Here is a 13,459-nt window from a genome sequence, read left to right on the forward strand (position 1 = left end):
TTACGGATGTGGTACAGTAAAAATTCGATAATTTTATCATGAATAAAAGGCATTGTTCGCCTTATATTAAAGACATATCATGGATACAAATTGTCTCCGAAGCAAACGTGTATGATCTGCTGTTTATCAGCATCGAGCTTTGATGCACTTCACTAATCAGATTGGTGTAATAGCGATGAAAACAATATATACATTCAAATTTATTAATAGTATTACAGAAAGGTCTAGCTGAATGATAAAGCCTACACAGGCATGTTTATAAGTGAAAAGTTAAGGTGAAATATTTATGGTTTGATGCCCAAGTTCAATTTAATGCCCATACTCATCAATTCAGTTGTAAGGTATCTAAACACATATGGGATAGCAATAAGATCAATTCCCTTTGATGTGTTACAAGTTCTACATTCGTAAGTACGTCTGTTGCCTAAGCTGGAGACTATCTTGGTACAGATTGGTGAGGCCAAAGAACCACATAAGCGGCATACATATGCCTGTGAATAATCGGAACAGTTCATTAAACGATCTTGCAGCAAGAAACTTGTGCCGTGTGCAAGCAAGGAATCACGTTCCATTTCACCGAAACGAATACCACCATGTCTCTTACGACCCTTAACAGGCTGCATAGTAAGATTGTGTACAGGACCTGTAGTACGGACCTGGAATTTATCATTGACCATGTGTCTCAAACGTTGGTAATAAACAACCTATACAAGTAATAAACATATATCAGGTATTTTGTAAATAGACAATAATACACATCTAAATGAGGAATCCTTACACCAATGTAAATATCCATCTTCATTTCCTCACCAGTGATACCAGAATACATGACTTCATTGCCGTGATAGTTATAACCAGCCTTTAATAGCTGTTCACCAAAATAGTCAGCAGCTGTATTCTGCTCATTAAATTTGAATGGTGTGCTGTCTTGTGCAATACCATGAAGAGCACCAGCTTTACCAGCTATACTTTCCACAAACATACCGATAGTCATACGAGATGGGAAAGCATGAGGATTAATGATGACATCGGGCTGCATACCAGATTCGGTGAAAGGCATATCAATGGCAGGGTACTTTTGTGAACAGACACCCTTTTGTCCGTGACGAGAAGAGAATTTATCACCAATAACGGGAGAACGAGTGATACGAAGTTTGATGTGGACTTTTTGTAATTCACCAGTACCAGCATCATCACCCAAAAGACGGACCTCTTCGACATAAGCATCTTCAGGGCCCTTGTACTTCTTTATAATAGTCTTGCCTGCTGATTCATCAATGTACGAACAGAGAGGATCATCCGCAACCAAATGAGCACCAATATGGGGTAAACCATCCTTACCAAGTTTAGCGCTGTATTTCTTGGCTTTGGAGGGATCAAGACCGAAGCGATATGTGATAGGTTCTCCACGTGCGCGATAAGCGCCAAGATCAACTGTTTCTGATTTGTAAACGGTACCATAACCGAAACCGCGTTCATGTGCGGATTTATTCAAAATCATGGCATCTTCCATATCATAACCAGTGTAAGAAATGACAGCAACAATGGCATTGTTACCCTGGGGCCAACCGTCTAAGCCATAGTGATTATACAATTCTGTTCTGACAATTGGTGTTTGTGCTGACTGAATACGGTATAACTTATTATCAGTACGATGATTGAGGACAGTGGATGGTGTACCCATAGTCTGTTTACCCATTTGACATTGATACATATTACGAGGAGACTGATTGAAATCAGAGAAAGGTGTTTGATTGGCGATGATACTGAGAATGTGAGTGGGTGTAAACTCTTGATGAGTAGTGACACCAGGTACAACTTCATCATCCATACATGCAATATCCATATAAACCTGTTCAAAGGTACCAATCATATCTGTTTTACCGTTACCAAGATACTTTACGGGACGCATCATACGAGCTGGACTTGAGAATAAATAGAGACCAGGATATTCGCCACCATAGGCTTTAGGTACATGGGCGATTTCCATATCAAGAGGGATACTGTTTTCACGGTTAACACGCCACACCTTCAAGCTTTCAGCGGCTTTCGCTGCAGTAGCAGGAGTGCACCAGCCTACAATCTTACCATCCAACATAACAACTACATCTCCGGGACGACCAATTGAGTGAAGGAAACTTTGAGAGACACCAAGTGCAGTTAACAAACGAGGAATATTTTGTACGTCTAGAGGTTCATTGATAATTTTACATTTATGTGCCAAATGGTTTAACAAACCACAAGGGGAACCATCAGGGGTATGTACAGGACAAAGGAAACCCCAAGCTTCAGGGAGTAGCTTACGAACCGAAGTTGTTTTTAATTCAGCGAAGAAAGCACCACGATGAATACAACGGAAATGAGCCAAATAACGGAAGAAGTTCAGTTTTTCAGCAACAATGGTAAAACCAGAGAACTGTTGGAGATCCAGACCAGTTTTACTCACGAGATTACCGGTAGCCAAAAAGTAAGACAATTTAACACCAATATCACTGTTTACTTTTCGAATAGCATTTTGGAAATATGTACCTATACACACAAGCAGAAGAATATTTAGTCAGCATTCCTACCATAGAATTCAGATAAATATTTACCATTGAAAAAATCCACTCTAGAAGGGTTTAATCTGATGTCATTTCTGATTTGCATCTTGATACCATTCAACCAGTCATAAATCTTTTCCTTCATAATCATATTATAAAGGTGGCCACCTAAAAGAACTTCTTGATGTTGGGGGGCATCTGGGTTATCAGCAGTGCATTCGCCAGAAACGACCGAATAAAGTTTGCGAATCATAAAAGCTAAGAGATTAAATTTATCACGGTTGTCGTCTAGGTGAACAAATACAACCTTCTTGAGCAGCGCTTCACCAATTTCTTTGTCTGTTAAATCATCGTCTAATCCCATAGTGATTCTGAACTTTTCACCAATGTAGCTTAAGCATTGATCGCGGCTGTAGAGTGAATAAATTTTGAAGGATCGCAGTAACAATTCAATACGATCAGTCAAGAAGGTATTTTGCAAGTCACCTTGGTTAAGCGCATCAAAGATTTCTTTATCTGAAGCATCCACTAAAGCCTTGAAAACTAAGACAGCAGGTAACAGATATTCCTGTTTACGCCAAGCGAATCTGAACATAACATTACCGTCAGTTAAATAATGGATAGTGTTGGTCATTGTTGTTTGATCACGGCGAGCACATCGAATAGAGCAACCGTAAGTTGAATATGTAGGCCCACGGTTTTGGAAAGAATTACGAATGATAGCTGTAACATGGTTTCGACGAGGAACAATCAAAAGACGAATCAACTTTTCAATACCATTAACAATGAAGTAACCACCCATTTCTTCAGACTCTTCGTGATGAGCAATCAACTCTTTGGGATACATGCCCTTGAGATTGCAACGGTTAGATCGTACCATAACTGGTACTAAACCAAGATCTCGGACTTCTGACTGAGCAGGTCCATCGTTCACTTTCCAACAAAGCTTAGCTTGAAGCTTACCACGATAAGTGGTCAGACGTTCACGACAATCGGAGGGGTAAATCTTTCGTTTAAGAGTAGTTGTATCACGTTCGCTGATCATAGGCTGTTGAATTTGAACATCTTCTAACCAATACGTTAATTTGTTACCAAGTGAGGTTCCATTCTGATCAATATTGACATCGTTATCAGCGTTATCAAAAACAGAGAAGCTGCCAATATCTTTTATAGCAAAATCAATTAGGCCGGGTTGTCCTTCCCCAAATTCAGAAATGCTGTTGAAAGCATCAATATGAGGTGCAACTACTTCTTGTAATGCTGGTGTTCCAAACTTTTCATTAGAAGGATTACGGAACATTTGTTCCCGTTTCAACGTATTGAAATTCGACATTCCCCTTATTTAAAGTTTTGAATAGATAATCCTACAATAATAATAGCCTTCTCCCAGGTGCTTGGCGAGCGAACTGCTTTGTTAGTAAGACAATAGGGATGTCTATTGAACTGTCAAATAGAAGAGGCAATTACACAAATTTTCTTTTTTTTTTTTTTTTTTTTTTTGCGAAAAAAGTGACTTTCACGGTCACAGCAGCCTCGTCCCAATTTGGAAAGGGCAGATTTATTGAACTATGAGGAAGTTGAATTTCAAGAGTACATATTCGGTGAGCCTCATAAATTGATGCGAGCAAAATAGATTAGCTTCTATTCCGTGTGCCATGAGAGGTAGATGGTAAGCTAAATATTGAACCCAAATTCAAAACAGAGCAATCTATAGATGAAGATGAAGCCATCGTTTATGAAAGGATATGAGTAGAGCGTTGTAAGTAAAGTACCGCTTTTTTGGAAGAGATACTAGCTTTGCGACAATGCTGACTAACGAAGCACATGAACAAAGTTCCACCAGACGCGACGATATACACTTTCATCAGCCGGACAGATAAAGAAGTTTGTATAAGGTCAATAAAATGATACTAGCTACCCACTGTTGCAAAAACAGTTATAGAAGAGTGATCGGCTAATCGTTTTAGAAAGCAATGAATAAATACAAAAATTTATTGAAAACAAAAGGGAAAAACGCGCAGGAACGGTTTTGATTTTGGAAGAACAGCATCGTTTATGTATAAGGAAACCGGAAGACAGAAACTCAAGAATAACAATTGTAGCAATACCTGAGCTATTTTCCGAACAAACAATTTCTTCTTCTGAGTGTAACAAAATTATAGATTAAAGTTCGATTGAACGATTAGAAAAATTGACGAAACGAGCTTTTCAAAGAAACAAAAAAAAAATATATATTTTGAAGTCTCCTTCAAAGGCGAAGAGGTAGGTTTCAAAATAACTAAAAGATCCTTGAAGAAGCAGACTTCAACCTGCATCACCCGTAACCAATGGTGGTATGCAAAAGGCAAACAAGCAAAAATGGGATTGCCAACAGCAGAGAAGCAACTGTAACAATTTTAAGTGTTATATCTGTTCAAGATTGTACCTGATAGCTCGTTAGATAAGCTTGGTGCTGTTCTTGGTGGTAAGAAAAGTAAAGCTGACTGAAAGCAATCGAAACAATAATTGAGTTGATGAGAGAACAGAACATTTCCTCTATTATCTGAATAACATCATGGATGTCCTCGACAAAATGTCATTAAAAAGTTACATATTGTTAATGACACTTTCCATTCTCTCCTAATAACTATTGCATCAACGGCGTATAGGAAGTATAGTGACTTATACGCGTATACATATAGAAAAACTTCAAGCCGCGCGTTCTCAACAAAATTACGTAATAACATAGCAGGATGTTAGGTTTCAGAGAGGTTTTTTGATTGCTTACACTTTTTATTATCAAATTCTTCACAATCAAGTTACAATAACTACTTTTATCCGTATAAAAATTGCTTCAAAGTAGGATGGAACATATCGAAATATAGAGAAATTTTACCAAAATAAATATTGGCCACCCTCTTTTGAAAAACATATCATGGGTCAAAGCAAATATATATTTGAAAATCCTAAAGTAGCAGCCATGGTGTTGCTTTACGGAAACTGAAGAAAAAGGCTATCAAAAGTGCATGGCAATGATATTTGCCATAGAACCATAAAGAAAACTGTCTCACCTATGTGTAGTTTTGGGGCCTTTATATGGCCATTCTGAGCTGGGAGGCATTGTTTGCCTAAAAGCAAAAAAGAAAAGAACACCCGAATTTTAACATTGTGTATCTGTTACGTATCCTATTCTTTTTGTTTGTCGTCAAAGAACTGCTACGATCAACTGGCTCGATAAGTGACGGCACTTACCAACATCCACCAAAGTTTGATTGCTATACACAAATAATGACGTGTCTCTGCTCCTCAAATATCTTTTGGTGTTATAGCATGCTTAATATTATTACACACGGTAGGTGATCGCTGCTGTTTCCTCGTCAACCCTCCGTTTTTATTGTGCCCTGAAAAAATCAGATTCTTAAAAATTCATCTCAAACGACAATAAATTTAATCCAAATTTTTTTTGCAATATGCTATTCTGTTCGTCTGGAGCAAACAGTATGAAAGTCCGAATCATAAGCGAAAAAAGTATATCCCTATCTTTTTCAATTTTTGAGAGTTATCAACATGCAACCACAACCACCACACGCCTACCAGCAACACCCGATGAACATGCAACAGCCTGGAGCTATGGTAGCTCCAGCTGCGGCTGCTCCTTTCAGAAAAAGACCAAGTGAAGCAGACACTTTAACGAAACACATCAAGTAATCTCGACAACACAAATTCTTGATCTTCATATTCTGATCTAAACAATCGCGTATTCTACGTTGTTCTTATAGAAAAAAGAGACCAACGGACAAGAATATGCCAGCTAAAGTATGTCTGAAATATTTCATAAACTTCTGGATATTCCCACCTAAAATTCTCAAATTTTCCACAATTTAGGTTGAATCCTTCGTTCCAGAAGCGAAATTGTATACAGATTTAATTGAATTTGAAAAGAAGCTAGATGCTACCATTATGAGAAAAAGACTTGACATACAAGAAGCTTTAGGAAAGCCAACGAAGGTATGGAGAAAGGCAGTTTCTTAAATTATTAAGGTGGAATGTTGCTAACCGCCCTGTAACAAATTTATAGGTGCATAGAACACTTCGTTTATTTATTTCAAACACGGCAAACGATCAAGGAACCACCACAAATCTTGAAAACAACTTTGATTTGAGTAATGGAACAACGCCAAATTGGACACTCAAGATTGATGGTCGCTTGTTAGAAGTTAGTAGAAGGTGTTTAATGAGGCACACTTGATGAATATAGTCGTTGAAAGTTACTTTTTTCTTTCTCATCTATAGTCCGAGAGTGAACATCAGCAATCACAACAACCGACCCCAAAACTTACATCATTTTTCCGTGCCATTACGGTCGAACTAGATAGAGATATAAACTTATACCCGGAGGGAAATATCGTTGAAGTAAGTAAACAGTATATTTGAAATAATTGCACACTATGCGTAAATGGTATACATCTGGAAATATTTTTTTAAAATTGTAGTGGCAAAAGCAACCTAATTCACCTGATTTTGATACCATCGAAATCAAACGAAAAGGAGATATTAATGTTAACGCCAAAATCACAATACATCTTGACAGCAATCCGCAAAAATTCAAATTAAGCCCTGCCTTAGCAGACCTTTTGGATATCAGAGTAGGAACAAAGCCAGAAATTGTTATGGGCATTTGGAATTATTGCAAGGTAAATGATTTTAGTTTCGAAACATTTATTGCATTAGCTTCTATGTTTGATAATTATTTTTGGTGTACATCAGAACCATAAACTGCAGGATGCTGAGGATAAAAGGCTCATCCGATGTGATAATCGTTTAGCTCAGGTAAAGGTTTAATTGAAGGTTATCTTCTAGAGTGTCATTACGAATTCACGCTCGTATATCTGTTGTAGTTATTCGGTTTTCCTCAATTACATTTTGGCCAATTACCAGAATTAATCACACAGCATTTAAATAGACTCGATCCTATTGTCATTGAATACATGATTCGAGTTGATAAGCCATTTCATCAATCATCTAAAGCTTTCGATGTTGATGTAGAACTTGACAGCGATGTACGTCAGAGAATGATCAACATTATCTCAGCTAATCAAATACAAAAAGAGATTATGGGCTTCGACGATAAAATTGTACAGTGTGTTCAAAGTATTAACAACAGCAAAATCAAGCGCGACTTTTTGTTACAATTCTCGAAATCACCTGTTGATTTTATTAATAAATGGATTGCTAGTCAAGCTAGAGATTTGGAAGTTATATTGGGTGAAAGTAAGGTTAATCTAGAAGAGATGAGAGATACTGATTTTTATAAACAGCCTTGGATGAAAGAAGCTGTATTCCATTATTTAACAACTAAGGTAAGTAAGGAGCAGTAGATTTAATCTATGCAAGCACATATCCTAAATCCTTTTTAACCAATGCAAAATTAGACACAGCAACGCATGCAAGAATTGCTAGGATTTCAACCACAATAATCATTCAAAATCATCACAAGTTTGCAATTACATGGGATTTTTTCCAATTCAATAAATCAAAGCTCTTTGTTTATTCCAAATTATGCCCAAAATTGAATGCATGTTGGTTGTATATGGTCTACAGTTGATACTTGCGTTAACAACCCTGTATTTTGATTCATTTTGAAGACGACTACATTATTAGAATGCTATATAATTTTGCAAAATAGAAACAAAAGAGAAGATCAATATAAAAGACTAGATCAAAGAAAAAAGTCCTCTTTGATTATTGCTACTTACCATATTGCCAACGATTAAGAAATTTCCTGTAGGATCAATTGTAAAATGGCGCGGATGCTTGCCACCTGTATTTTGGTATCCTACTAAGGACAACTTGCCTGACCATTCATCGATAGAAAATATCGTAATAGCGTCATAACCCCGCATAGATACGTATAGAAATTTACCATTAGGAGATATATCGATTTCAGATCCCAGATTAAAGTCTTTGAAATCCTCGGGTAATGCAGGAATTTGTTGAACTTTGTAAAACTTGCCTTCGTGGAAATTGAATTCCAGCATGAAGACTTCGTTTGAAAGTTCTGCTACCACATAGCAAAAGTTATTGTGGTTAGGTGCAAACTTCAAGTGACGAGGACCTGCGCCCTTGGGGAACTCGAAGGTAGAAAATGGATTTAGCTCGCCACTGTTTTGACGGTCGAATTTGTAGGTGACAAGCAGATCACATCCTAAATCGTTCGCAAAAGCGTAATGCTGAGCAATGGGGTCCAGGTCAATAGAGTGAATGTGTGCTTTTTCTTGACGGTTAGCTACACCGAACGTAGCGTCGTAAAGGCTGTTATGGTTGGGATTGGATATCACTCTACCTAAAGCTGAATCTGGTGAACCTGGAGAAATTATAGGAAGGACGCCAATAGAGCCGCCTGAATAGTTTGCGACAAGAAGATAGTTGCCAGTTGAATCGCATACTAAATGACAGGGATCTTCACCAGCAGAGGGTTGCTCATTTACAAGCGTCAATAAACCAGTCTCTTTGTCGCGTACATAAGCTGATATATAGCCCGTCTTTTGACCCTTATACTCTTGTACTTCATTCACAGCATACAAATGCCGGTTGCTTTTATTGATGGTGAAGAAAGAAGGATTCACTGACTCGGCAGCTAAATCCTTGGGTATTAAAACACCTGTAGCAGGATCAAATGAATAAAGGTATATGCCTCTGCTTTCTTTATTTGTGTAGCCGGATATATAAACGGGTATTTCTGTCATGCTGCTTGAATTATACCAAAGGAAAAGAGCAGTGCAAGAATCAACCAGGTCGGATTTTCAATATAGTTGCAATTTTCAAAGTCAACATAACATGGGGTTAAGCTGCTTGTAGATACAGTCTTTTCGGTTCAGATTCAGACAGCGTTGAGTTGGTTTTCAGATGAAACGAATAAAAAACTTGGAAATTGGAGTACAATATTTTTGGATATATTTTTGATAATATGTAGAATTTTTCAGTCTCCCGTCGAGGGGAGACAACCACATTCGATGTGGCGCTTTGTGATTGACAGCAAAATGTACTAGGTCTTCCATGACCAGCCCAAATCTCTTGAGCAATATGATACATATTTTTAGCCGCCATTACATCACACAATTCCATCAAATACTACAATTTTTGTTACAGAGTATCTGATGGCTTTCTTTCCCTGTTGAAATAGCACGATAATTTGTTAGCGCTCTACAACGGTATTTCAAGCTATGATGGTGATCATCACTACATACCTTTGATGTATTCACCTAAACTACTAGGTGAACGATTTCAAACACGCACTTTCTCTAAATCATTACTCATTGTAAATAGATATCAATGAGACCCGAACTCCAACTTGAAATAACGACAATGAAATTCTTTGTTTTACTTAACTTAACCCATTATAAATTCCAATTTGATAAACCACAATATTCCCAAGTTCAAAAAGACCTTTTATACGTATTATAAGTATGCCTAGAAAAGTAGAGAGTACATTATCATTCTGATGAATATAATGTTTACAGTATACCGCAAGTTTCCAACAGACATAAGCAATGTTAAGGATACGTACTTGTCGATCTTCTTTTCATTGATGAGAGCTTCAGCTTCGTAATAAAGCTCGGGTCATGTCATTTGATTCTGCTAAAGAATATATGATTCTAAAGCAACTTGTAAGAAAGAAAGATAAAGATAGAGAAAAAGAAAAGAGAGAGTAGTATATTTGATAACAGTTATATAGAAAAACAGAAGTGAGGAAAAAGTGAAAGTAGTATAGCTAACAACTTTTCTTAAATTAGATCGCCAATTATATTCAAGAAAAGTCTGATAAAATTGACCCCTCCTCCCAATAGAACATGATCCTGATTACCCTTGAACCCTAATGGGTTTTTACATACTACTTAGCCTTAGGAGCTGCCCTAAACAAGTTTCATATCTCGTGTACATTTCATTGTTTAAACATACAGTATTTACTTATTTTGGATTTTCTGACAAACAAATTTCAAAATACTTGCGAGCACATTCGGATGAAGCCCATTGATAAGTGCATAGCGTGTATCATCCTCTGTATACGATTAAACCTCACAGATGATTTGTCGTTTCTTGCGCCAATAAATTAGAACTTGATGCATAATAGGTTTTGAATATACTATATTATTCTAAGCAGAATTTAAATCAAAAGATTTACATCATGCAATGCACTTTTCTTGTGAAATTGATTGTTCTCAAGTTAAAGACCTACTAGTAATAGTAAATAAACAGTCGTAACCACTTTCCTAGAATTGTACACAAGATAGACGGCTGGACAAGATCCAATATATCAGTTGGTCATCTCCGCTTATATCACAATCGAGCTTCTCCTTAAAATGAAAACATAACAAAGAATTGACTTGCTGTATATATATTAGAAGATCAGCTACTATTTGTGGAAGTATCACCGAGCTCCTTGTACTTGATAAGACCTTGACGCTTGTAATAAAGTGATAGAATTATACTTTTTTTTTTTATTTTCAATCTTTTTTAAGGATATCTGAACAATGAATACAGGTAATCGTTAAGGAGACTGAGGATATCTGAACAATGAAATACAGGTAATCGTTAAGGGAACTGTCAGCATCTTTGATAATGAGACCTCTCATCACTTGATTTTGTTATTGGATCATAGATAAACAAAGAACCAGATTATTGCATAGCATGTATAAATACGACTTTTGGCGTTTTTTTTTTGTTTTTTTTTTTTTGTAAATTACTTTATCCAAAAATAATAAATTAGTCACACATCGCTGAGGGGTGGGACATGGAGAGGAAAAGACAAGCTCTATGACGGGTAATTAGTCGAAGGCAGGCTTAAGGAAAATAATATTGTGTGCTTTACTAAGGACCGATGGGGGGTGGAAAGGAATGTCATGGATATCATTCGGAAGAGTGAAGTCGAGATAGCCCAATGGATACTGAATCAGACGGTGAAAAATTAAGATTGTTCAGACGAAGGTGGTGATAGTGGCGTGTGTAATCTGAGAGCGGCTGAGATGCTTCAAGGATCAAAGCAGAAGGACGGGAAATATGCCGCGAGGCCTTCTTGCCATATCTGCCAGCGTAGAGGGCAACTGGTTATGAAATGTTCGAACATATCAATATCATGATTACAAAATTTGCAGATAGCAGATGAAACTACCCCTGCTGCTTATAAGACTGATAAGCATGGTAATTTTTTCAAAATGGTGCGATAGCTTAGGTCACGAGCCGGAAGAAACAAAGGAAGGGACCAGAACAGATTGAACATCCGTTTGGGAACTACCCCTATATCTGCTACTTGTTGTATTCAGCTGTTAGGATAAAGTCTAAACGCTGAAGCCAAATGAGGCCAAAGGGCACTGTTGGCCAATCGTCGTAGTAGTGATGTTTCTAAATCCTGATCTGGGTCGTCGGTATCTATAGAAGAGCCTGCCCGCAATCTATTGACGTAGGCTTGAAGCTGCACTGTAGAATCTATGAGTACTTGGCCCAAAGATGTGAGCGCAACCGCGGTTTCACATTATATTCTCCTGGTCGCTTCATTATGAGGTGGTTGGTGGATCGGTTATGGAAGAAAAAAGTGTTTGTGACCATCTTGGGATGCAAAAGAAATCGGTCTGAGACAGCTTCGTAAAGAATCCCAATCTAACAATTGATCAGTCCAAAATTTTCCTATAACCAGTATAAACTTTCCCAATAAAAAGTCCGAATTTTTCTTCAAAGAGTCTGTGGAGTGGTTAACGCCTTGGCTTCCAAAACCAACGATTGTTGGTTCGATTCCTGTACGCCGCTGATATATTTCAGCTTTGATCCCTTTCTCTCTGCTTCCTAGGGTTTTTTAATGCCGCTATCAAGGTGGTTCCCGGTCGGTGTTGGTGTTTAAACAAGTTATGAATAATTGCGGTGCCCGCCCAGGCTTAATTAAGCAAGATCCCGAACCGCGCCCAAAGTCTTAGCCTACCAATTATAATGATTAGTTTAGCCCCTTCCCCCTTCCCCCCATTTAGATAGTATGCTTTTTCGCCCACCACGGCACCCTGACCGACACTATGCCTCGCTCTATTCTCAACTCGAGCTGCCCCGGGCAATTTTTTGATATGTAGTTTATCTGTGTGCCCATTGGGTTTAAAAAATTGTATAATAAAAAAATCCTTGTTTAAACGTAAGTGGGATACCAATAAAAACATAAAAAAAAAAACTACGCTAGAATGCCGCTGAATGTACATAGTACTCAATATTGTTCGCGCCACTTTTTGTACCACTCTACTGGTGAAATCAGTGCCGAAGCTTATACAAAAAGCCATCAAGAAAATATGATTTCGACAAAACCCTTCTTCTTCTTTACTACGTTGGACATCCTAAACTTTGAATACGTCAGACTTCGTTGGTAAAGGTGCCAATTTACTCAAAACGTAGAAAAAAATGGAGCGGTACATTGATCTGCCGGGATGTTGCGTCTTACTACCAGGAACATTCCTTTGAAGACCATGTAAGCATAACGAATATATTGGAAGAAGTAAAACCCGCTCTTTGCTGACTCTAATACCTTACAATCGTCACGTCAGTACTCTTTAATATACCCTTTCAGTTTAGGAAGGAAAACATAATTCTTCTGTCATTAGATAAATCACATACGAACAACATCAGTGTGTTTTATCATTGCTTTTATTTCATATCCGTTTTATATCAATTACGCAGGGACATCTCTTCAATACAACCTAGTCTTCTCATACAAAATGGCTAATCTAATTACATTAAATTCATGTTCTTCTTTAGCCTATCAAGATTTATTGAGGTATTTATTATTGAAGTTGACAACGCATCCCATGAATCGAAACACTTAGAGATAAATTTACACTTTGATTCCACGTTTAAGATTGCTATTGAACGAATCAATTTTCTTTTTCCTATAGGGTTAAGTCAATGTA

At 37.4% G+C, this 13,459-nt stretch overlaps 3 protein-coding genes and 1 pseudogene across 4 annotated transcripts; 2 read left to right on the forward strand and 2 right to left on the reverse strand.

The window, feature by feature from the left end:
• Nucleotides 1–107: 107 nt before the first annotated feature.
• Nucleotides 108–4,004, reverse strand: BDF20DRAFT_887387 (uncharacterized protein). The gene is made up of 3 exons (XM_053082033.1): nucleotides 2,595–4,004; nucleotides 779–2,529; nucleotides 108–704 (listed from the first exon to the last, which is right to left on the reverse strand). Exons 1-3 carry the CDS (start codon nucleotides 3,874–3,876, stop codon nucleotides 285–287), a joined length of 3,453 nt encoding a protein of 1,150 aa, XP_052933708.1. The 5' UTR covers nucleotides 3,877–4,004; the 3' UTR covers nucleotides 108–284.
• Nucleotides 4,005–6,299: 2,295 nt separating this feature from the next.
• BDF20DRAFT_824588 (uncharacterized protein) lies at nucleotides 6,300–7,999 on the forward strand (the record flags this gene model as incomplete). The annotated part of the gene is made up of 8 exons (XM_053077908.1): nucleotides 6,300–6,338; nucleotides 6,408–6,530; nucleotides 6,601–6,738; nucleotides 6,816–6,935; nucleotides 7,016–7,216; nucleotides 7,290–7,352; nucleotides 7,421–7,777; nucleotides 7,955–7,999. Coding segments are annotated over 8 exons (1,086 nt in total), but the record flags the coding sequence as incomplete, so codon positions are not given.
• Nucleotides 8,000–8,079: 80 nt separating this feature from the next.
• On the reverse strand, nucleotides 8,080–9,268 carry BDF20DRAFT_838214 (Lactonase, 7-bladed beta-propeller-domain-containing protein; the record flags this gene model as incomplete). Its single annotated transcript, XM_053079132.1, has 2 exons — nucleotides 8,080–8,187; nucleotides 8,279–9,268. 2 exons carry the CDS (start codon nucleotides 9,266–9,268, stop codon nucleotides 8,080–8,082), a joined length of 1,098 nt encoding a protein of 365 aa, XP_052933710.1.
• Nucleotides 9,269–12,255: 2,987 nt separating this feature from the next.
• Nucleotides 12,256–12,321, forward strand: BDF20DRAFT_t133 (annotated as a pseudogene). Its single transcript has one exon. The product of its transcript is annotated as a tRNA-OTHER (tRNA).
• The last annotated feature ends 1,138 nt before the right edge of the window (nucleotides 12,322–13,459 follow it).

This window comes from Mycotypha africana, assembly GCF_025528875.1.
Source record: "Mycotypha africana strain NRRL 2978 chromosome Unknown BDF20scaffold_9, whole genome shotgun sequence".
NCBI classification, from domain to species: Eukaryota; Fungi; Mucoromycota; class Mucoromycetes; order Mucorales; family Mycotyphaceae; genus Mycotypha; species Mycotypha africana.

Bases quoted from the DNA above. Each gene is read 5' to 3' on its own strand.
- BDF20DRAFT_887387 (XM_053082033.1), bottom strand. From the start codon at position 3,876: ATGTCGAATTTCAATACGTTGAAACGGGAACAAATGTTCCGTAATCCT. The intron at 2,530-2,594 runs GTAAATATTTAT...TTGTGTGTATAG, and splicing joins TAGAGTGGATTTTTTCAATG to GTACATATTTCCAAAATGCT. The intron at 705-778 runs GTAAGGATTCCT...TTACTTGTATAG, and splicing joins AGATGGATATTTACATTGGT to GTTGTTTATTACCAACGTTT.